Consider the following 25,670-nt stretch of genomic DNA (forward strand, 5'->3'; position numbering starts at 1 on the left):
AAACTTAATAAGTTTGTTCCTAGATCAGAAATGTGTCAGAATGACCACATCATGTGATGGCACACTAAGCTGGTTCTCTTTACTGATGACTGCTTTACACTTCAGGACTTTCCTTATTCCTTATTTCTGCTCACAACGACCCCTTGCTCTCACGTTACGTTAATTTACACCAGGACTAGTCATTACATCAGAATTATAACTCAGCTTGCCTTGATTTTTTTCAGGAATTGGAGCCCATTTAGACAAGCTCTTTAGATCAGTGACTGGTCCCCAACATTTTTGGATTGTCTTGACCCTTTTATCGCAGCCTGTGGGGTTTGTTTCCCTTGACTGGGAGCAAGAATGCAGCCTGTTGAATGTGACAGCTAGCCAATCAGAAAGCGCAATGACGTAAACACGGAAGGGAATCCCAAACACTTGACAAGCCAACCGAGAATCCGGTGGACATCAGAGACGATATGTGGAAACAGCATGAATGTTTATTCAGCATTTCGTACAAGGAACATAAACAGAAATGATAATGGGAGGAACTGGAGCGAAACTGGTACCGCAGTTGATAAACCCGGTAACTTTTCAGCTTTCATTAACCTGACAGTTCTAACGATAAGGCTATTCATTCAGTTAGGGCTCGACGCTGACACTAGCTCGCTTAAAATGAGTCCGCAAACTATCGCTGCTGCTTCTACATCGTCATCCGTGTTTGTCTATTCTAAATTCACGCATGCTATGTCGGGGTTTTACGAGATTCTCTTCTGGAATCGGGATGTTCGTGAGTGGAATCGGATTCGTGTGTGGTGTGTTGCTCCTGCCGTGTGGCTGGACACACGAACCGACCGAACCTGTTGGACTTTTATCAGCTCTGTGTGGTGATAAGAGGTTTGGGAAATCGGCTGACAATTCTAAAATCGTGCCGTGTGAACCAGACTTAAGACTCACAAGCTCTTCTCATCACGACCACTGACCTAACGCTCTCTGACTCTGGTTGCTATGGTAACGTTTACACCTTCAAAATAAGATACAGATGCGCGACAAAAAACGAACATTTTACTTGCATGAAAAATTTTAACTCACGATAACGAAAAAATTAATGGGAGCCCTGAGTTTTTTCTCTGTAATGAGACAGGTCCTATGTGGGCGTGATGACAGAGACCTGAAGTGTTGAATGTGCACAGCTTGCTTGGTCTCTACGTGGCGAAGCAGTTTGAAGGCGTCATTTCCTCATTGGCGAGCCGGTCACCATGCCATGCAGAGCGGGCTTGGAATGTGGGAATTACCTTCCGGGATAAATCCATTCTCTTGTCTCTTCTCTGGGTCTTTTCCCCTTCGCAAAGAAACTTTCCAAAGACAACTGATCTGTTTCTTACTCATTTTGCTGCTTGTGTAACCTCAATGTTGGCGCGCAAGAAGTAACCTGAGAGAATCCGGTTAAAGGATTTTCAAAATAAAAGATCCTCCAGACTCAGATAATGCATAAAACGGAAACATTTAATTATTTCTTGTGCGACCCGGTACCAATTGGTCCACGGACCGGGGGTTGAGAACGTCTGCTTTAGGTGATTTTTCTCACTTAGTTAAAATGGAAAGCAAAATTTTGACTTTTTCAACATACTGGGTTTCCATTTAAATCTTCACAACACATGTTGGACAAAGAAAAAACAATTAGAAAACATCTATGACTGATTTCTCCTAACCTAGCCTACACCCTAAATTTTGTGTGGATAGGCCCTCCTTGATTTCCACCCACCCATATTATGTACCCAGACTCAGCTGTATGGAGATATGTTGCCAAATGAAAAGAGGGAACAACTAGTTCATGAAATAACAACAAAGTACGCTTGGGGGTTTTCAACTCTATCTATCCAAAACTCTATTGACAACTCAACACTTGCAACACGAGCTGATCTTTGAGGCTAAGTTGTAAGTCAATATTTGATTTTGTGATTTTTCATATAGGACTTGTAAAGAAATACTTTGACAGAAATCATATGGCATGCTTGTTCCAGTTTATATGAGGTTGTTCACACTTCGCTTGAATAGTTAATTTCCTGTTTCCCTTTACCACTGCCTAACAGAGTTCATTTTAACTTACAAACAGTATCAGGGACAACTTGATTCTTGAATGGCCATAGTTGGCTTTATCGATATATTCCTCTTTGTAAATTATGCAGTGTTACAAATGTTTTCAAGTTCCAAGAGAGATTAGTGTTTTGTTGAAATAGGCTATTAAGTTACAAATCCTATAGTTCCTGCACACTTAAACTTCATCTCATCTTCTCTTCCATCAGATACTGAAATATGTGACTATGGTTGGCACAAGTTTCAAGGCCATTGCTACAAATTCTTCCCCCAGAGGAAAGGTTGGGACTCTGCAGAGCGAGAGTGCCGCATTCAGGGAGCTCATCTCACCAGCATCCTTTCCCATGAAGAACAACAGTTTGTCAACCGTAAGCAACACATTTTTTTAATAGAAAGTCCCTAAGTCCAGGAACATGCTTTGCTTCATCATAATGTTTGCTGTTCATGAGAAAAGGGAAACAACACCGGGTATTTGATAAGTGCACACACAAAAAAAAGCCCAAACAGTAGCTGAACATATGGTGCAGGAAATAAAAACAGACTGTAAAAATGCCTGTGGTATCTTTATTTATTTATTTTTACATTTTGTAACTGCACATTCTGAAAATTAGAAAATAAAAAATTGTAATCAGCTGTTTTTCCATCCTAAATGGCAGGTCTTGGACAGGATTACCAGTGGGTTGGCCTGAATGATAAGATGTTTGACAATGACTTCCGCTGGACTGATGGCAGCCCTGTGGTAAGACACTGCCTTCTGACATATATCATTCTCCCTAAACATGGCAGTGTAAATATTTGGAAGTGATACAGATGACGGAGGCTGTGATCTAGGGAGAGTTGCTCCTTTAAGTGAGCTCTGGTTCCTTTCTCATGACTCTCACTCTCCTCCAGCTTGTATCCCTACACCCCTGTGACTATTCTGGTAATAAACCTGATGTAGATTAGGCTGCAAGGCACCTCTAAATCACATAATGAGTGTAAGTTCATTCTATGGAAATCAGTTGGTCCATAAGTGAAATTGAAAAACGTAGGCAAGGAAGGCTGCGTATCTTTCATGAAAGCACGGTTTACAAAACAGCTTAATCAGTGTGTTACAAAAGTATTCACGTTGAAATGTTTTACATTTTGTGAGTTGGAATCCCAAACCACACAATGTACTATTCTAGAATTGGGTTTCCTTTATAGAAACAGATCAAAAATATGTGGACATTTTATATTTTGTATAGGAATTATTCTGCATATTATCTTCAGTTATTGGATTTTGCATATGACTAACTACAATTGGGACTGATGTAAATGTCTTACCTCATTGTTAGTTGAGGTAAGACAAATTTTTTAGTTAAACGACCAGTTTTTACCATAAAAGTCATCCATTGGTGCACTTTGATTTACAAAATTCTTGGCTATTTGCCCAAGAATTTGTGTTTGTCTTTCTATATTATGTCATGTAAACGCATAAGGGAGATGGATGCAGGTCAGAGTTGATGTCAAGATGGATGGAGCTAAATGCAGGGCAATCTTGGAAGAAAACTTGCTAAGAGGCTGCAAAAGTTTTAAACCAGGGTAGAATATAATTTTTTATGAGAACAGTGATCTTAAACCTACAGCCATATATAAAATATGATAATATAATATATGGATAGAATTTTAAACATAGTTTGTGGTATACACATTTTTTTCATTCCACAATGTGAATTTCATGCAGCAGTGGACTTAATAAAGCCAATGTTGAAACAAACTGTAAGTACTCAAATAGGCTGTTTTCTACAAGCCAGAATATAAATGCAGACTACTCTTTTCAGATGTAAAATTGGGGTGAAACTCTGTGGTACATTATTTTGGGCTATAACAAAAAATTACTAATGCACATTGAAGTTTATGTTTCTAATTGACAATGACAATGCAAAATGTTGAAAGTGCATTTTTGATGCAATTCCAGATACTTTACAGAATAAAACCTAATTACTGTCTCCATTAATGTTGTGTGGACTAATATGATGATCCCACAAAAGTAGAGGTGCAGAGGAAGCTGAAAGAAAGCCTAAGGGTTAATAGGTAAACAGTGACCAATTTAGAGGTGATGAGGTTGTGAATGAGGTTGTGTAAAGGGGTCTGGCAGGCATGGACTTTTATGGTTCCTCTTTATCCTTTCTCCCTCCTGAAAGAACCCACCAAGCATGGGGGAAGGGCCACCAAACAGACACACAGATGGACAGCACCTGTGCTCAAACTTAGGTTAAAAAAAAATGTCTCGAAGCACCCCAAGGGCTTAGGTGGGTGGTCAACTCAACTGAATCCAAATAAATAAGATATTTTTAAACTGTGAAATCGTACTTACTGGTGAAAAGCTTAGAGCAAATCTGCTAATGCTAAGAAAGAGAATAGAAAAGATACTTGTTGAAGTATCTCAGAATGCATGTTTAAATCGGGTTGGGGAGTTTGTTTGAATATTTTAATTGAGATGCAGACTTGTCAGGCAGTTGACGGGTCAACCATTTGTTGGTCTGAGGTGAGCAGAGCAGGAAGTCAGAGTATGTTTGTTAACCATAATGACAGAGCACCAGAGCCTAGAGGGATGATGGCAAGAGATTGTGTGAAGAGTGGGGGGTCGTCACAGCTTTGAAGAAAGTGTTTGAACCTTGGACATGCTGAAAGACTACAGTTAGTATCAACTGCAGCCTGACTGGCCCTCAGCATCACAGCTGTGTGTATACTGCCTGGACACTCATATGCACATGTAGTGATTTTTGTTGGCAGGGGCACACTTTAAATCATAGGCATGCAAGCTGCTTGATGAAAAGTGTTCACAAAAACATGTATAGTGCAATAACATGGATGCCAAACATACCATGGAGATAAAGTCACAATGTGATGATATGTGGTTGTAGATCTAACAGTTTTTTTATATATTGTGCCAAATTTGTAAAGCAAACTGGCTTTGCTGAGTCTAGGAGGCTCAAGTCAACACTGAGTTTACCCAGAGAGATCCAGCTTCCCCCTCTTGTGGACATTGACCAAATTGCAGTGGCTACAAATTACTGCTTAGAAAGGACAGTTTTTATTGGTGAAAAGAGTGTGCATGCCTGTTTATAATCGTACATCTGCAATCTTGGTGGGTATGAAGCCGTGTTTTTTACTAAACAAGCCTACTCTTTCTCATAAGTTTACATTAGGAACATAAAGACAGCACACTGTCTTTATGTTAGATAACACACTTTTTACATGAGATTTGCGATTAAATGTGCCATCACGGAGCAAAATTTTTAGCACAGACTTGTAGATCCTGGGAGATTAAATATGATATGCTCTGTTCAATTTTTAGCAATATGAAAACTGGAGGCCCAACCAGCCTGACAGCTTCTTTTCATCTGGAGAAGACTGTGTGGTGATGATTTGGCATGAGGGTGGCCAGTGGAACGATGTCCCTTGCAACTATCATCTAACCTTCACATGCAAGAAAGGCACAGGTAATGAAAGAAAACTTTTTATATTTTATATCACACAACTTGCTAAAAAATGAAAACAATAATGCATCATGTCATTGAGTTTGATTCCCTGAAAGCAAAAAAAAGTAATACATAGTCTTCTTGCTACCCATATAACAAAATATTGATTTTTCTCAGCTTTACTGGTGCATCTCTAAAACATTTTCTAGTTTATTGAGATGCACCAGTGGACATGTTATCTATAAAATTTAGTTATTATTTTGATACCTTACTCACAAAATACAAAATGATTGAGTGGTCTTTTGGAGTAACACTGGGAGCCTGACAAATTAATATTTGCCAGCTAACTGGTCAAATTAGCCACTGTGGTAACTACCGTACAGCCAGCTATTTAAGAGACATGTTACTTGTAACTTGCTTTTTGCAACTAATCTTACATTGTTATGGGTTATGGCTTCTTTATTTTCTGTTTTCTTTTGGAAAGGTGTTGGAACTTTCTCTACTCAGCTAACCAACAGTGTGTAGCAGCATAACCTCTGTGCGTTTATTTGCACAGACTACATCCTTATGCTGCAAGGATTTTTAAAATATGTTACATACACTTATTTCCTTCATTGTTTCCTTATTAAAGTAATGTCACTCTTTGTTTTTCCAGTGGCCTGCAGCCAGCCCCCTGTGGTTGAAAATGCACGTACCTTTGGTAGAAAGCGTGAGAGGTATGAAATCAACACACTGGTGAGGTACCAGTGTCGAAATGGGTTCATTCAGAGACATGTTCCAACCATCCGCTGCCGTGGCGATGGACGGTGGGATACACCTAAAATCACCTGTATAAGCCGTAAGTATAATTATTATTCCTGTAAATGAAACAATTTGCTCAAGATTTTGAAATTGTCTTATTTTCAGGAAATAAAAACATTTTCTCTTTCAGCGTCGAGCTATCAGAGGTCCTTCATGAGGAGACATCAACCCCATGCGCTATACAGTATCAATAATTTCAAAAAATGGCAGGATGAGACCTTGCGCCACCACCATCAGCGCAACAGGGGAAGGAGAGACAGAACAATACAAAAGAGGACAAAGCAATGATTTCCAAGAGAAATCAAGAACACTTGCTTGATGGTTGGAAGAAAGGAAGACCATAAAAAAAGTGCATTAAAAAGAGCTCATCAACAGAAACCGAGGATAAACTGCAAGTTTCTTGTATTTACAATGACGAAAATATCTTATAAAGTGCCTTTGAAATAATTTTAGCTGACAATTCATTTCAAGAGAGACTGCTAAATTCATAGTGAGGACAAACTCTTTCAGCTGGCTTCTGGAAGCACAATGAGCTGTCTAATTTGATATTCTTTTATGTTTTATTTTTTTTATTTTATGTTGACTAATTATATGAAACATTCATTGTTGCTATCTGATGCATCAACTGTTCTATTTAAAGCCAAGTGTCCAACATATATAGAAAGAACATAATACAGCTTATGTCACATAAAAAGAATTTATTTTGTCATCCTGTTTAATGCTGGAATGCATGAATGCATACGCATAAATATGTTTTCTCAATTTAATCAAAGATACTACATGTCATGAGTTGTAGTTTTTTTCTCAGATTGCAAATAGGGCTAATAATTAGCACAGTGCACAAGATTTTTGTTTTTTTAATATAAAAAAAAACTTTTTTCTTTACGAACTTAGACTAAAAAGGCTTGAAAAACATTGCTTGAAAGTATTTTCACAGGCAATAACAACAAATAGCCTTTTTCTCACCAGGGAAAATCTATTTGGTGGCAGCTTTCAAAGGTTCGAATTACCAGCTTTCCCTGTTTTCTTCTCATAAGCAACATTTATGTACATGTATGTATCGACAGAATCTTTCAAATATTACTGGCCTGACTTTTGTATGATACAGTTTTGAAAGGTTCCTCTCTGAGTACTTATTGACAAAACCTTTAAACACAGACAGAAACTGATGTCATTCTATTTCAAAATGAGTGAAAAACCACCATGTGTAGCTCAAGCAGCCTGGATTTCTATTCAGCTCACAATCCTTTGGTACAGCATGTTTACATTACTGTTCTGCTGTTAATTGTAACACATCAAAAATAATCTTTTTCATGTGTTTCGGTTGTGTTTTTACCATAAAAAATGTTTTTCTTTTAAAGTTTTCTTTTACTTTTTGTTTTAACTGTGCTTCACTGCTTTTGCTGCACATCAAATCAACCATTGAGAGAATGTATTTTTGTGAAACACTCAGAGACTTGAACACTAAAGCTGTTAGGGTGGAAGAGATACAAATAATTTATTTTCAAGCTGCTTTTTATCTCCTCGTGTGTTTTTTACTGACAAGTAAAATGTGTTGATGTCACTGGTCCCAGCAGTGCTCTTTTTATGTGTATGTTCAATAGAAGACAAGACATGCTCAGAATGTCTAAACCTGATGCAATAAAGACAGAAATTTACTCATTTTATGCAGTTTAATCAGTTTATATGTCCTTTAGCATCTCTTAATACCACAGTGAACCAAGAGACATGGAGGGCACGATAAGCAATAATTTTGTTCTGAAATAGTGACTAAATCTATTTTTACATGTGAATGGCTGTGTCTCTGCAACAGTTCTATTGGAGCAATGTTGCTTTATTTGGTCTGCCTGTGAATGTTTAAGTGCGTTTTGCCCTATTGTGCACATAATATCATTTTATATTTATATAGCAACTTATTTTTGATTCTACTTTACAATGTGAATGTATGAGATGTATGTGAATTGTTTTATTTTTAAAAGAGTAAACTGTTTTTCCTTCTTTTACTCACCAAAGAACCAAATAAATATATGGATGTGTGATATTTAGTTTGGTCCTTTACAATGTGTTTTAACATTGATGGTATCTACTTCTTACTGCCTTCTTGAAATATGAATTAGATATATGCTGGCCCTGCAGAGGTTTCACCACCAGGTAGTGCTATTTGACTGAAATCCTTGGGCTTCTTCTCTGCTTGCATAGCACATGGGGATTTAAATTTCATTTGAATCAAAAACAATAACATAAATGGTAGTTTTTACAGCAATTCAGTGTAATTCAAATCAAAGTGTATTTAAAAGAAGGTTCAAATCTACGATCCTTTCTGTTATACAGAGAGGAATTAGAATTCCCTTAGTGGGACAGAAAAGCCTTATCTTGAATAAAGAGTTCCTGCTCTCTCATAAACAAAGCAATTTTTAGGTTTTCAGTTTCTTTTCTGGCACAGCACACTGTTACTGCTGAATTAACATTTAACCGGTTGATGCAAACTGTCGGTAAATTAACAGATGTTTATCGCTTTAAAAGCTCAGTTTGCTCCCAAACAAGCCTTGACTTGTGATCAAAGACTCCTCCAAGGTTCCTGAGAGAGTATTAGACTGGTAATCGTGTCATGAAATGCTGACGTCACAGTGGAAAATCTTACACCCCTTAGCCTGTGGAAGACTCTTCAGGGTTTATCAAGATTTCCAATTTTCTTTTAGAAAGGAAATGCACTCAGACCATGTTGGTGTAGACATGCAACACAGATATAAGCCTCATCTAACATGTCAATACTGTCATTCATGATTACATTTTGGGAAGTGTTGCTTCAGCAAGCTAGCTGAAAAGCTTGCAACACATTTTATTGATTAATACCAAGGAATGCAACTAAATAAAAACAGGTTGTTTTACTCTTGCAGTTCATCATTATTCACTCGTCTGCTCAAACCAGATGACAATAATCTCACATGTATGCAAAAGTTGTAAGTATTTTCTAAGTCATTTCAAAATACTTTTAAAAAACATTTTTAAAAGTCTGTAGTATTTGGCGTGTCAGTTCACTACAACATATTCAGATTTTGTGACTTTGCCACAGGAATCCATAATGTATTTTAGTGTATGAGTGTTAGTAGTTAACAGGTTCTACAAACTGAGCTGCAGCTTCTCCAGAATGACCATGGACCTTTAGGCTACTTCTCTCATTACGACTCACTACTAACTGCTAATTAACTTCGGAAAGCAATTGGTGGTACTAGATTTTCAAATCAAACTATCAAACTGAAAGAGAAATATAAATATTATCCACTTTTTTGTGTTTTTATTGGTGACGTTCGAACTATTTTCCTCCATTCACACTTCAACACCACTTTTTGTTGCTATCTCTCATATAGAACTTTATGTTTGCAATGTGACAATATTTAAAGTGTGAATCCTTTTGCAAAAAAATTGTATATCACATATAACCCTCTGATTTATTACTTTTAATTCCTGCATTCCAACATAAGACATGTTAATATACTTTTCAGTCAAGGAAACCCTGGAAAAAGCATTTCTAAAAGTTGTATTTTTATTTTTAATTGTAACATTGTGAAACGGTACATGGTGTCATACAAAAATATCTTCATATTTTGTATGTCAAATTGTGAGCAAATAAACATCTGCTATAAGTATGATATCTCAGTAATCAAAGTTATAAAAAAAGTAAAAAGAAAAAAAGATCAACAAAATTTTCACTTGTCTTAATTACAACTACAGATTTTAATAACTACTGATTGCTACCTTTTTTACACAGTTAGGTGTTTTAAGTTTAGTTCTATACCAGATCAAAGGAGGATTATATGCACTTTTCTTGCACAATGAGTAGGAAAAAGCAAAATCTTTATATAATAAAAAAGAAAGATCTGCAAGTAAGTCTAGAATTTGTACTATTTCTTTTCAAGAAACAGTGTAAAGTTATCAAAAAGAAAAGAACAAATGTAAAAAAAAAGTACAATCTTTATGTTAGATAATGGAAACAATGCATTGGAGTTAAACATCATAACATGTGGACATTTGTAATTTCTTCCTAATCAAACTGAAATGCAGAACGTATATATAAAAAAGAAGAAACATCCATCGAATCTCTTTGTGGTTGACTTGCTCACAGCTTTTCTGGTCAAAGATACATTTTTGAGGTTTTGTAAATACATGTATGTTAATGTATATTAGAAAACAGCTTCAAACCTGGCAATGAATCTAACTGGTTCCTTCTTGCAGTAATCTGTGAACCAATAGCTCAACAGCTATAGTCTCGTTGTGTTTATCACATTGAAATCAATTTATTTTGTTGATATGTATGCTTATGCAAAATTAAAAATAGCATTGCTCAAGACACATTTGAAAGCAGCACACATTCTTTGAGCATAATTGCAGCCAAACCTTGAACATTACACATTTTGTGGAGGACATACATTTTAAATTTTGCCGTTTACTAAACAGTCTTAACCAAGAATGAACAGATAGAAATAAACAGAAAATATACCCTAATTGCTTGTTGCATTCTATTGTTTATTGCATACTGAGTTAAATTGCATGATACTAACATAGCAACTGTTATGTCATCAGAAAGGTAAGAAATTTGGACTGGTTAAAATCCAAATGAATCTGCTTTAAAATGTTTTTTTTATGGCTGTTGTTGCTGCTCTTTGGTGTCTGTGGTTCACCTGCATGTTTTTCATTCTCTCACTTTGCAGCCTTGAAGCAGTAGACACCATAAGACTTAACCTTTTTGTCTGGGAATCCAACAAAGCGCACTGCAGCCTCTGTGGGACTGCAGTTCTTGCGGGGCCTGGAAATAGGGTAGCGCACACTTCCATCAGCCAACCAGCCAGCATCACAGCGATCGTAGCCCTCAAGCTTCCAGGCAGCATACATCTGGCCAACCTTTGCAATCTCTGCATCGTCGTCTCGGCATGCCTGCACGGCCTCGTCAAAGCTCAGTCTTTCTGGCTGGACCAACCAATAGAAATAACCTGGTAGCAGAGACAGCAAAAAAAAAAAAAAAAAGCTGCTCAGAAGAATTTCTTTTAATGTAGTTACATGCCTTAAGAGGAAAGATGTTTTTCTGTATGAGAACTGAAATTTAATATATAAAGCCTATACTGTAACTTGAAAATAAAATGGAGAAAAAAAGCCTACCTTTGAGTAGGGAAACAAAACAGAACACATCAAAGCGGCTCATCTGCTTGTTTCTCAAGCCATAGTTTCTGAGACCAGGTCTGCTGTTGACGCCGCCGCAGGGTTGTCTGGGTTTGGTGATTGGATACTGTACTGTACCGTCATTCAGCCAACCAGCATTACACCAGTCCAGACCGCCTTTCCAGGCCTTCAGCAGCTGATCAAAGGAGGCAATTATAGCATCCTGACTTTCACAGGACTGCACAGCCTCATCAAAATTTAGGTTGTAGCGCCCACGATGGGGAGAGTATGGGAATACAACACCTAAAAGACATAGAAAATGATGTAGCAGAATATCCAAACCCTAGATTATTCTGTATTTGGAACAACAGAACACATATTGTTTAGTCAGAGTTAAATGTTTATGATTATTTCTAATTTATTTGCAGACTCAGTCAAGTCTGCACAAATCTTATCACTTTAGAACCAATTTCTTTCAAACATTCATGCTTAAAAGCTTATTCAGTAGCAATTAGCAATACATTAGGACACTCGAGACTGGTGTCCAGCAGTTGATCAATCTAGTACAAACCTCAAAATATCATTTATTTTTATGAAGTTAAAAAAGAATTTGTGTGTGACAAGTCACAAGTAAAGTAGAAAAGATTTAAATGTATTTCTTTCAAAAAGTTCAACACGGTTCCTCCAATACTGTGAAACCCTACAATTCTCAACTATATAATGCTGATTTGCTGGCTTTCTTTGGAGTGGATTTGTTCTAAACCTCAACTATATTGTTGGAGGTAATTGTACCTCCAAGTCTGCTTGAAAATATTAGCATGGAGCTGTATGCTTCATTGCACATTGGAGGCATACTTATTAAATTACTTTTGTCACCTGGGTCAAAGTACAAGAATAGTAAGTTGATTTAAAATGGGTTTTGCTTCAACATTATTTTGGTTTAAAAGTCTGTTCTTTATTGTCCAAAACAATCAAGGAAAGACAAAGACATCAGTTCCTCTATGTTAACAGTCCTATGTTTCAATTGGCTTTGGAGTCTTCATTCAAATCTGGGAGTGACTTCAAACCCCATTTAGCTGTTGTTTTTCTCCAATGTCCTTGTGAGGTTGGAGTTAAATCTGAGAATAATGTTACATTGCACAAAACCATGTTCCAGTTGGAAGCTAGTTAGCCAGTGGGATTTGGTTAGAATGTGGTGGCCACTTACCAGACTTACTATGACAGATAACATAAACCAGTTTTATATTAAATCCAAAACCCAGAAGAAATGTAAGGTGTAGAAAAGATATAATCCTACAGTAAGATTCTAGACATGAATTATAAATTATAAGCGGAATAGTCATTTATTTACTGTTGATTAAGTGAATTAGTGTGTTGCTAAAACAGTATTTACCTTCAATGAGACCATTTTCAACCTCTAAGATTACATCTTGTATAATGTCTTCCATCCCATCCATGATCTCACAGCGGTACCTTCCCATGTCCTCCATAGAGACGTCAAGTAACACCAAGGAGGCATCACCTTTTTCTAGGTCTAACAAAAAGGCACGGTTTTCAAAGTTTCCATAAGTCCTCTTGTGTAAACCCAAGGATACAAGCACATCCTCATTTTGGGATTCATCTTCTCCCACTTTGATCCATGTGACTTTCAGACTTCCAAAGAAAAAGGTTTGCTCTGCCTGAAGTCTGCAGGGCAGGGTGACGTTTCCACCCAGATCAGTCTTGACTAAAAAAGAGGAAAACATACAAAATAAACCAATATGTTCATGATACTTTGACTTTTAAAGTGTAAATGCAACTGCACTGTGAGCATTGTTAAATTAAGAACTACGCCAGCCTGTGGAGGAGTTTAAAGCATCTCACCAAGCCTGTGTTTAACCATAACTTGAAGTAGAGTGGATGGCACAAGCTACCAAACCAACCAAAAACATGATCATCTATCTCAACTGAAAGGCTGTGCAAGGACACCTTTAATCAGAGAAGCAGTCTGGAGATCCACACTTTTGGAAGAAATCTGTAAGGAGTCCAAATTAGGCACAGCCACCAAACAGCAAAGGGTAAAAGAAAACACTCGAAAGAAGACGCTCTGGTGGGATAGTGACAATGTCAAGTTAATATAAAATGTAATATAAAAAGATAATAACACAGCACATTCCCTTAAACATTATTCCCAAACGGAAATATGATCAATTCATGTAAGACCTTTTCTGTGGGCCTGAACTATCGGAATCCCAAACAGATATCTACCACCTAAATAATGTTTGCAGTGCCGATGTGAATTATCGATGCTTCATCCAATCAGATTTCTGTGTGCTCTCCGGGGCAACCTAATTTGCCCAAGGTAGAACAGGTAGAATAGGTAGAACAGGCCCACATAAACAATATGGCAGATTAACTGTTAAACCAATCAGCTTTCAAATTTGCCAATCTGGGGTATCAAGAAGGCTCACAATGATGTAAGAAGATTGTTGCACACCAATAAAACATGTTTTACAAACTATCCTTAAACATAGCACACACATAAAACATATTTTACAAACTCTCCTAGACTACAACATGATCCCTTCTTGCATACAAAACAACCTCTACTTGTGTACAAAACACATTGCATCAAGTTTCTGCCAAAAGTCGTATGATGCTCTGCATGGAACTGGGCATTTTCCACTTCTGTACAGTAGAGGGTGTCAATGAAACATTGTTGCAAATGTTGTTTGCAACATTTTGGCAGGAAATTAACTCCTCACAATTAAACCCATGAATCCAGCCCACTGCGGTGGTTCAGATATTGTTGTTTGGAGTTTGTGTGGTGTGGACTTCGCTCATAGAATGACATAAGTCACGAGCCAATCAAGGTACACAGTCTGCTACCATTCAAATTGTTAACATGCAATACACAGTTTGGTGCAACTTGTACTACCAATGAAGTGGTCACAAAAAATGGAAAAAACCTTACAGGTTCTGCTTAGGGTATTAAATCTGGCCTGGGCAGACGGTGGCAGAACCCCAGTGGAGTAGCAGCTTTAGAGGCTTTGAAGGAGTTGATACAGGAGCAAAGCTTGTCAATCAAGCAAAACAATCATCATAGGCATACAGTTAGAGATAAATTGCCTCCATCAAATCTTACTGAGACACATAATACTGTGTGTGGAAAACACAGTATTAACACAAACAACTGTTATAATCACAATGAAGTGACTGTAATTACTTCGTTGTGATTATAATTCAATCAAGTAACTGCTGTTATAAAAATGCTCTATATATAAAATATAACTTAAAAGAAATTTGATTTCATAATTTTATGCTTTGAAACTAGGGCCTCTGTCTCTTTAAGAAACTCTTGCTCTTTCTGACACCCAAAACATAGGAAGTTACCGTAACGTCACTGCTCTACTAACCCTTTTTACAACGTTTTCACCAGTGTTTCACTGAGCGGTAGCTAGTATAGTGATCTTTGCAAGATGAGCAGTTCCACAAGCTGTTTGCTAATTGCTGCTGGCTAGTCTGAATGAACTGAGTGGATTTGTGTATACTGTAATACAGAAATTTGGAATCTTGGAAACTGCAGCTCAAAGGAGGAGCTGTGCCTTGAAGGAGGTGCTCGATCCCCCTCAAGCATTTTGCACAGCTGAATGGCCACCACAGGAAATTAGAGGACTTCTCAAATATGCATTGAAGAAGGAAAGCAACACTCTAGGTATGTTTTTGATGAGATAATAACATCAATATCATGATATAAAGCTAAAAATTTTTGATTTTACATAATATGAGCCCTTTAAAGTTGATAGAGACCTACCACTTAAGACTTGCCAGGGTTATGCAAAATATTAAATCAAATACAGACCGAACTATGAATACATATATTGAATATATAACATTGAATTTCTGCTTTAATTTTACAATCATGCACTTTGTTTTCATCTGTCATGTAAAAATCCCAATAAAATAGATTGGAGTTTGTGATTGTAATGTGACAAAATGTGAAAAAGTTTGAGAGAAAAACTTTTGCCTGGTACTTCACAAACACACTGTCAATTGTTGAAAATAAAAATGTAGAGCCATGGCGTGCTGTGGTGGCCTAGGGGATAGCGCGACCCACGTTTGGAGGCCTTGAGTCCTCGACACGGCCGTCGCGAGTTTGATTTCCGGACCCGGCGATATTTGCCGCATGTCTTCCCCTCTCTCCTTCCCCCTTTCCTGTCAGCCTACTTTCATATAAGGGACACTGGAGCCCGCAAAAAAGACCCCCTGGAGGGGAGGAAAAGGAAAATAAAAAAAAAAGTAGAGCCACACAGTGCACATGTTTGAAGACTTCTCTTGCCCATAAGCATTACATTCTGGAGTGTAAGTTTTACTGGGTTTCAGGCAGTCTGCAGTCCCTGGAATCAATCCTCTTCTTCAGTCTCCTTCCTGAGGCTGTCAGCTTTGGCAAGTGCAAGCTTTTGTTTCCTCAGCATTAGCTTTCAAAATGAAAACCTTTCCTTTCATGCACTCCATCTGATTTATGTTAAGTGTATTAAACATCTAATGAAGAACAGAAATATTTTCCTCGGGGCACTGCTTCCAATCCTCACTGTCCAACCAATGCCACTACTTAAGCTCCAAATCATGTCATCTGTGTCTCACCATGGGTTCCCGTCATCTCCTTGGCCTCACTGTTTAGACCTCACAGGGCTTGCTTACGTATAAAGACCCCAGCCAGCAAGTGTTGTCCGAACCCAAGATATTACAAACAACAGATGAACAGATATCATAAACCTCTGACTTCACTCCCTCTCAAACAATTATATGCACATAAGGCTTTGCAAGATTGTATCATTCAGTCTTGCAAATCCAAGACAGATGATAGATCTGTGCATGCTGTATTGATTGTAATAATTGTGTTTGTCTAGTTTTTCTTTGGTATAAACAATACCTATCTATAAAATGACAGGTTTTATTTTTTTCTGGGAAAAGGATTCACTGCATCAATACTTTCACAAAATGATTTAACATCCCTCTTCTTACCAGCCTGATCCTCTTGCCAACCCTACCCAACCTACACCCCTAAACTCCCACTTCACATATACACCCACACACAAATAGTGTCTGTGTCTGATTAGTTTTGTTCTCTGTTTCTGCTTGAAGATGCCAGAATCTGTCTTGATGTTTCGTACCAAAACCATGTCTGGAATACTGGCTCTTTACAGCGAAAGGAACCTTGTCCCCCTGGATATCACAGGAAAGAAAAGAAGTTATTGGCTGTCTGCCTTAAGCTCTGCTCAATTCAAAACCTTTTCTCAGCATACACACACATGCAGACCAAGTGGTAGGAATAAACTTCCAAAATACCCCACATCCAAACTTTGCTAGCTTCTTATGTTTTGTGTTACTGTTTGTTTTTATTTCCCAGCTTTCTGACTGCGTGGCATCATTGATGTGTTTCACATGGGTCTCATTAACCTTGCTTTCCTTCATGTTACCCGTCTCTCTTAGGCAACAAAGGTACACCAGTTAGTCCATTCATTGCCTTAGAAAGGTATGTTAGAATCAACTTACCTTGTCTTCAAACACAACTAACTCGCCAAAGTTGCTTGTGCTCTGCTGCAGATGTTTAAAGTTTGGGATTTAACCCAACATAAAACCAAACTGCAATTTTTCATATTTTTATAACAACATATTCTTAAGTGTCTGCCCTAAGCATGTTTGTCTTTTTTTTTTTCTTTGTTCTTGTTTTTATGTCTGTCCTGAATTTCAGTCTCATCTCTTGAATTGAAACTCACATATAATCTATCCTAATACAATTAATCTATTCCAGTATAGTCATACAACAGTGACATTTGAGATCTTTGGTAATAAATGCAACTTTACAAGATTCAAGCAAAAGCACAGATGAAAAAAATAATATCTAGGACAATCCAACTTATCACATTTTAAAACTTCTTTGTGTTTATTAGTAACTGCTTCTTTAACCAAACTGCAACACCTTCCAAGTAGTCAGCAGAATGCCAAGCATTTTATGAGCTATGAAGAGCCTTGCAGCTGCTTATTACTGGTGTTTTTCAAAGAAGTTAATGTTTACAAGCTGGACGAAGATCGCTTTTGGCCTTTTTGCAAGTTAGAAATGACTCAACTCCTCCTGCCTCCTAAATTCTCTGCATGGGTAGCCGTGGCAAGTCGAGTGACTGAAGACATGAGCAATCCAGACTAACTAACTGGCTCATCAAAGCTCTACAAAAAAATGACGTTAGTTAGCATCACCTCACCTAATGTGATGCCACCAACTGTACTGCCAAGACAAAACTTGAGGAAATTAGAGAAGACAAAGGGCTTCTTTGTACTGTGTTAGTTGATGCACTGTTCAGTCCAAATCAGAAAACCAGCTTCTACATCTGGTTTGTAAGTCTGAAACATGAGATGTAAGCAGCATTATAGTACCACTAATGTGAGTCTTAGACTGGGGTGAAAACATGCTCTACTGCAGTCATACACATTTAAAAGTATCTTTTAGGCATAATTCTAGGAAAAATATATTGACACCCTCATTAACTTATTTCTTAGTAAATAGATTTTTAATTAGCATGACATTTTCATACTAAGTAATCCACAAGATAATAAGAGATTATTCAATTAATTAGCTGCTGAAGCTGCTGAAGTTGGTTACAGATGTATTATTATATTTCTAAATGTTTAAGTAAGTCACATTAGGCAAATAGAAAATTTAAACAACATAATTTCACCATAAACCACCAAAAACTCAGTGCTGCTCACAAGGCCTCTGGCAGAGGGATCAAAAGAAGAGTTGGAAGAGTTGTCTGAGGGCTGAGAACCACTTCAAGAGTCTCAGAAAGGTCTGGCCTCTTTTTTTGTAAACAATAAGCAATGCACGCCAGCATTCCGTCACATAAACACATTGCATAAGACTCCACAAGAAAGAGCAAGATAAGACTTGCTTAAATGGTGCTGCAGAACAGTTGGACAGCCCAAGACCAAAACAGAATTTTTCACACAACATTTTTATAGAGTTAATGGCATTGCACATTATTTCCAAATGTGAATATAAATAGAGGTGGAAACATAATTGTATGCAAAGAAGAATAGGCAAAAAAAGCACATTTTACTGGTACACTTAATACTGTATAACTGAAAGAAGGATGAATTGAGAAATATGCTTGGACATTCTTTGTAAGAATCTGAAAATGAAACAAGGCAGAATGATGATTTCAAACAGGGCTTGCCAAAGGCCATATGGGGCTTTGATCGCTTTTTCAGTAAAACTAGGAAAATAGAGCATATCATGCCAAGTCCTTATACTGGATCCCCATTGTTCAGAGAGGAGACTTTAAAATACTTTTGTTAGTTTGTAAATCCTTGAATGGCTTAGCTCCAAAATACATTGTTGTGATTATTAACCTTCCAGACAGGTTTTCTGATTCTAGCCTAATCTGCATCCTCACAACCAAACATGGAGAAGCAGCATTCAATGTTTTTACTTCACTAATCTGGAACAAACTTCCAGAAAACTGCAAAACTGCTGAAACAGAGTTCCTTTAAATGGAGACTAAAACCCCACCTGTTTAGAGTTGCTTTTAATTAATGTCAACTGGAATACAGTACTGATCAATATATTTCATGTATTTGATGATGACATCTCACAAATATAATGTTTATTGCTTTTTTCATTATTGTTTACTGTATTTTTAATACATAATACAGAAAATATATTTGTAAGAATGAGTATGAATCTCATTTCAACAATCCATATGGCAGCTTTCTCAACATGTTATTCTCAAGACATTTTAAAGCTGTAGTATTTTAAAAATTTCAGTGTTTTCACCAATTGTTCTTTCACTTTTGTACATATAGAGTATTTTAATTTATAGACCAAATTTTGGTGGTTTCTTTATAAGTACGGTCGTTATGGTGGTTGATACTGGCATCTGGTTTGAGTTTCATGTCAGGAGTCCCTGTTAAACTATATTTACAGAGAAAACCTTGATGTGTTTAATACTTACTTTCCCCTCCGTTGAAACAGGCTGAAGGGAGTTATGTCTTTGAGGCTTTGGTACCAGACAGAGACAGGGACTTTAAAAGTAATTCCACACTCTCTGCTGCTACCAAGGTCACCCCTGCAGAGAATGCTACTCTGATCACGCAAGGCACATTTGCTTGTAAAGCAATAGCCTGTAGGGTGTAAATTCATTCTTCTTGCAGGAGAAGTGTAGCCATTCTTTTGCCAACTTAATCCTCTAAAGTCAATTGCAGTCTAAATGGTTTTATTTCAGATAGAAATGTGTGGTCAATAGAACAAACCATTTTTAAGATGTAGATGCTAATGGAAACACAACAAAGAACTAAGTGAACTAATGTGTGTAGGAATAAAGTAATCAAGACCTACTCGCATTTTATTACCAAGCACAATTCTCTTTCACTCTGTAAAATGGTTGCATTAGCACATAATTGGAACCATCTGTTTCTTTTCAACGCTAAACTCTTTATTACCAACAATGCCAAGTTCCAAGTCAAACTCTTTTCCTGTATTCTAAAGCTGCAATATTATCATTTTGGAGTAGAATGACCAAATCTGGCCCAAATTTCCCCCTTTAAAAAAGCATCCAAGTTTGTAGATCACACATCTTTATGTTTATATGAGCGTAAGTGTGCAGTGTGCCACACCCTTTGGTCAGATAAGCAACTCATGAGATGACTTACAACATCCCAGAGCTTTGCTGTCCTCTGCTGCCAGCCAATTTGTGCTAGAGCGGAGAAAGGATTATTACCAAGCACAGCTGGGACAAACACAGCCGGCCAACTCCTCCCCACTAATTCCAATAGCGTTTCCAGTGTTCTGTCCTGCAGAGCAAGCGCAAACATAGTGTCTCTATGTGCACAATATGTGTGATTATAAGCTCACATGTGCAGTCAATATTTATTAGAGTTGGTTGTAGAATTTCACTACAATCAAATGAATATAAATGCAGAACATTAAATGTGGTTCCATCAACTCATTTCTGAGCCTAAACACAAATTGAACTCACCCATAGCCCAGTTCCAGCCAAGCCCGTTTTTTCCCACCAAGTCCTAGCAACTGGGCCGTGGCTCGGTAACCAAAAGCTACAGTAAGCATTAGACTTAACAGACTATTACCTCACAGGGAAAGACATAGTCATCTGGCTAGCGTTCAGCGCGGGACTCTATACATTTGGCTGTGGGTCGTTAATCTTCCCTCTACTCTTGTCAGGCTGCCTGTTGCTTTGGCTCTTTTCCAAGAAATCCCAATGCTGCAGTGAGTCAGAGGGTGTGAGGAAGCAGACAACACCCCAATGAACAGATAGGGAGCTCTTACTATAAAAAATATGGCCCACAGATTACTTACCGAGCTGGCTTCAGATGAACAACTGCTATTGCACAATAAAGAACTAGGAGTCATTTAATAATATTTAGGTACATGTATGCACATGCACAAAATGCTATGACTTCACAGAGAAATTTAAAGTGGATAAAAAAAAGGCCTAATCCCCATATAGAGTGAAACTCTTCTGGCCTTCTCCTTTGCTGCTTAGAAAACAGACAACTGAGAAATCCTTAGTTTCCCACTTACTGAGTCAGCTTGCTGGCTGCTAAAGAAGCATTGAATATCACTCAGCAAAAGGGAGTTTCTCACTTCCCCTGTTTCTCTTTGCAGTACAAAAGTAGTTGCCCAGTTTTGTAGCTCAGAGTTTCATCTGTAAACTCAAGGTGTCTTCCTGCAAGGAGCGAGTTACACATTTCTGCATCTTAGTTAGTTCAACCCCTGTCAATTTGTAACTCCACTACAAACATACACATTACCATTTTAACTCTAGCAACTCTGCTCTACCCATGAAGGAACTACTCTTACCTATGTAATGAGCCCTGGCATGTATTATGAGATGAAATAATCACACAGTGCTCAAGTCTTAATTCAAATTTGTAATTTAATTAAATACTATTTTCTTAAAATGAATACACAAAATGTCTATGTTTTTGTTCCTGTCCTGATCGCCATATGAGCAAATTGACTCCCATGGAAAACAAAATAAAAGTGAGCTTTTATTTTCATTATACAAATGTAGTTTTGGACTCCCAGAACTACATTTCCATGCTGATGGCAGTCAGCAGATTATAGGCTTTTTAAAATTAAAATCAATTGTCAAAGACAATACAAAAAAATCCCCTGAATAGGATGCTAGGTTCTAAATTTCTCTTACAAATTTGCTCCAAAATTACCATGGTACAAAGTGACAAAGAGGCAGAATGACCAGCCACCTTTTGTGAATTTATTTATCTATATCATTTGTCCACAGCAAATGATAAAATATGGTGAATATGGTGAAATAAAACAGACACATTTATTATTTTACTGTTTAGCATTTCAATGACCAAAAATAACAACCTCCACTAGCTCAGTTTCAGAGATCTAGTCAAGGTTCAGTACCTGGTATTAGCAGAGAAATTCTCATTCAGCAGAATGACAATCGTTGCAGTGAATGACAGGATAATTTATTCACCAGCCACTGGGTAACGTGGTGGTCTGTATGCAAGTCAGTGAGTCAATGGTGAGTCACAGTATGTGGGGGTGTGTGGGTTACCCCAGAGACTAATCTGTTACACACTTCTACAATGGCCATGTTGTTACACAAGCTTATAGTGTTGTACCATTTTACAGAGATTTCTCATCTACCTGCACTTCTTCTATAAATGCAGGTTTGAACAAAAATAATTACATGAAATATCTACAATTAAAACAAAGCCATTGCATTTGCAAAATGTCTGTGCCATCTTAAACTCACCTGATATAAAGGAGGCAGGAGTTGCAGTTTGACAGTATGCACTGCCAGCCAGGGCCAGGGAAATCATTGTGATGCACAGGAGGCTTATCATTTTCTCTCAATTGTCCTCAGTTTTTGCAAAGTAAAAGAGTTCTTCAAAAAAATCTTAAGATGTACTTTCAAAAATCTAATTTTCTGAAAATTATTTTTCTATTTTATCTACCTGTTTCCTTTTCAGCAGCAGCTGTCTGCAGTGCTACTGGAAATTTTGGGCTCCTCGGAGGTCCAGACAAATGCCTTTTATTGTAGCCTCACATGGCAGAGACCACTCCTCCTAAACCTCAGCCCATCACCCTGCATAGCTCTTTACCGGCTCCCTTTTGGCACGTCTTGTATTAAAAAAATCCCCTCCTTTCCCCCGTGGAGAAACAGAGAAACAGCTACACATTGTGAACCAGCTGAAAATGATCCAAAGTAAGAGGCATGCAAAATAATAAACCTTGAAAAGTTCTTGTGTAAAAGTAAATATAGTTAGGTAATAAAAGCAATCTGTTATTCCCACCAAATCTTGCTCTCTGGTCTGAATTAATTTGCATGAAATATTTTTGCAACCTCCAGATCAGTATTTTTACTATTAAACCAAAAGCCTGTCACAAAAGTTATTGATATCAACATATGGAAATTTCAACTTTTGCACGTTTACTGCGACAGTATCAGTTACTTCATTTCTCGAAGACTAAAAGAAAGACCTGAAGCAATTGAGAGATTAAATGTAGGAGCCTTTTATACTCTTTTGTCTACTCCACTGATATGGAAAGAGAACACAGGTAAAAGTATCATAATGCAATATTGGTTTTAAATTACTAACAGCACATTGATTGTGTTTTTGATTATCTTTATAGTTGCAGTAAGTAACTTTTATAAACAAGATAGATTTTACACATTTTTTTAAATAACCATTTTCTGGCAGTATAACATGAGACAGATCATTTGTGAGAAAATCAAGCTCATCTACCTCCTCTCTGTGGTCCTACTGCAATCTACCGAAATACACTTATCCCAGTTAGAAACGACCAATCAAAGGCAAGAGGAAGGTCTCACTGCTGTCAATCACTCTCATATACCAGCTGCTCAAAGTGCTAATGGTGGAGAAACAATTCATTGAAAATGGTTTAACTTCTGTCATTGATGGCCAACTAGTAAAGAAAATTCATGGCAGGCTCTGGTTTTGGGAAAAGTCTGTATCATAGCAGGTGGGTGTGAGCAGCACACACACAAGGATGATTGACAGCTCTTAGACCCTACTTCTGGAACTCATTGTTTTTTTCTGACTGAGAGGTGTATTTCTGCAGATGGGTTGAGAACCACAGGGAGGCAGAGGAGTTTTTTTGTTTTCACTGATTTTTGTCTCATACTGTCAAGACATAGTCAGTTTTAAAAATGTATTAAAAAACATGCTACTTATAAAAGCTACAGTACATACTACAGTTATAAATGGTAATTTACAGCGTTAAGCAAAGAAATCCCTGCATATGTTTAGATGCTAACACACACAACTTAACAGAGATGTCCATTTGTTTCAGTTTGACCAGTTTCACCCACTTTCACTCACAAAACCCTGTAATTAGGATTGATTTATTTTCATGCCTTGATTTCTTTTAGCTTTTAATTTGATATTTGCACTTAAAAAATTAAGATTCAAAAGATTAATAGAACAATCAACTGTAGCTATTTATTATTGAGCTTATATTATTTCAGTATATTTATAATTAAAATGTCTTCATTGAGACCTGCACGTTGGCATCTCTATGTTGACCTGCAATGGATTGATGATCTCTCTTCCCAGGGCGTACCATGCCTCTTACCCTTTGACCTCTGGAGATAGGTACCGGTTTCTCGTTTGCGTGCATAAACATGGTGAATAGAACTGAAAAGTATCTTTGAAAAGTATGTAAATATATACTCAAACTCTTCAGAGTCAGAGCATCATAAAAGTGATAATTAAAATTCATCCTGAAAGTTGTACTTTTGTCTTAAACATAATTGTTTTATTGATTGTTTTCACTTAATTCTCCTTTCTTTTTTCTCCTTCTACCGTCTTCATTCATGAACATCTTGGACCAAGAACATAATTCACCACTTTCCTAAAATAAATGTCTACTTTTGGCAAAAAATAATATAAGACATTATTTTAGGAAGGTCAGCTACCAACCAAAATCAGTACACTAGTAGTAAATTCTCTGACTATGGAGAGTCTAAGCAAAGACACCAATTGCTCAAGGAAGACAAACTTGCACTGGGAATATAGACCATAGACTTTCAGCCATACATGAGCATTTGGGCATGTGTGGTCTTGGCTGAACATTTTACCAATGCAGTGGTCTCTGAAAGAGGGCTATGCTGCAAAAGGAACAGTGTACTAATTTTGCTTCTCTGCACTTCACCATACTGAAGTTATTACAGCTCCATGCTGAAGTTATTACGGCTGGGACAACCTAAATTATTTTCCTTTCTTTTACTCTATGTTTCCTCTGCCCCATCTGTCAGTACTTTGGTCCGAGAGGAGATGACAGCATGACTCATGGTGTGCCCTAATGCATTCTCCATAAACATGTGTCCAAACTTACAGGTTAAATCCTCAAACTCCAGGTAGAGGGGAAAAACTAAAGGGACCAATCAATGTTCACAACTCAACAAGACTGCCAGCATGGGCAGTGTACATGGCTGAACGATGCTCATGCTTGACAGTGATGGGAATATGCCAGACTTTGTCCAAAAGACCATGGGTTTCAAAAGCAGCTGCAATCATCCTATTGTACTGCATCTTGATTTCTGAGGGATATCGAAAGCAATGCATCTTTTGGCAGTTTTGTTGTAAATGTTGATCAAATGGTCTTTTCATTCCCTTGCAGCAATTGATCATGTTAAAACACCATAATCTGGCCAAAATATGTTGAAATTAATTGACATCTTGCTTTACAATATCAGCTTGACCAAAAGAAATAAAAGAGAAGTAGACAATGACCCACTTAAAGGGGTTCAGTATAGCAGAACCATCAACAAAACATATTAGATAACGTTGTACTTGAACATGAAAGTAATTTGTCAATTGTACTTGAACATGAAAAAAAATTGTCAATATCAATTCTACAATGTGCTCACATTTTGCTATCTTTGTTGGATTTTGGCTCAGCCATATCCCACAATGTCTGTTTTCTTCTGATTGAATGTGAGTGGTGAAATGTTAGATAATGCTTCTGATTATCAGCCAACTGCTAACAAGCTGATGTAACAACGCTGCTCAGATTGTTTTTACTCCATGGGACTGAGAAAGACAGACAAGCTGGTGGGCAGATTTGCGTTTGAATGTGGTGCTTTTCCATGTCTGAAAAGTTGGATTCAGACATTTAGAATGAGTATTTCCATC

General features: G+C 37.4%; 2 protein-coding genes across 2 annotated transcripts in view; one reads left to right on the plus strand and one right to left on the minus strand.

The window, feature by feature from the left end:
• vcana (versican a) overlaps window positions 1-8,367 on the plus strand; it is a 31,820-nt gene extending 23,453 nt beyond the window's left edge. The window contains 5 exon segments of the mRNA XM_032579512.1: window positions 2,286-2,444; window positions 2,733-2,815; window positions 5,399-5,543; window positions 6,178-6,360; window positions 6,454-8,367. Coding sequence (XP_032435403.1) covers window positions 2,286-2,444; window positions 2,733-2,815; window positions 5,399-5,543; window positions 6,178-6,360; window positions 6,454-6,611 — 728 coding nt within the window. The 3' untranslated portion in view covers window positions 6,612-8,367.
• A 1,482-nt stretch (window positions 8,368-9,849) lies between these two features.
• On the minus strand, window positions 9,850-22,529 carry LOC116730360 (hyaluronan and proteoglycan link protein 1-like). The gene is made up of 4 exons (XM_032579513.1): window positions 22,265-22,529; window positions 12,871-13,203; window positions 11,478-11,780; window positions 9,850-11,311 (listed from the first exon to the last, which is right to left on the minus strand). Exons 1-4 carry the CDS (start codon window positions 22,353-22,355, stop codon window positions 11,022-11,024), a joined length of 1,017 nt encoding a protein of 338 aa, XP_032435404.1. The 5' UTR covers window positions 22,356-22,529; the 3' UTR covers window positions 9,850-11,021.
• Between the last annotated feature and the right edge of the window lie 3,141 nt (window positions 22,530-25,670).

This window comes from Xiphophorus hellerii, chromosome 12, assembly GCF_003331165.1.
Source record: "Xiphophorus hellerii strain 12219 chromosome 12, Xiphophorus_hellerii-4.1, whole genome shotgun sequence".
Classification (NCBI taxonomy): Eukaryota; Metazoa; Chordata; class Actinopteri; order Cyprinodontiformes; family Poeciliidae; genus Xiphophorus; species Xiphophorus hellerii.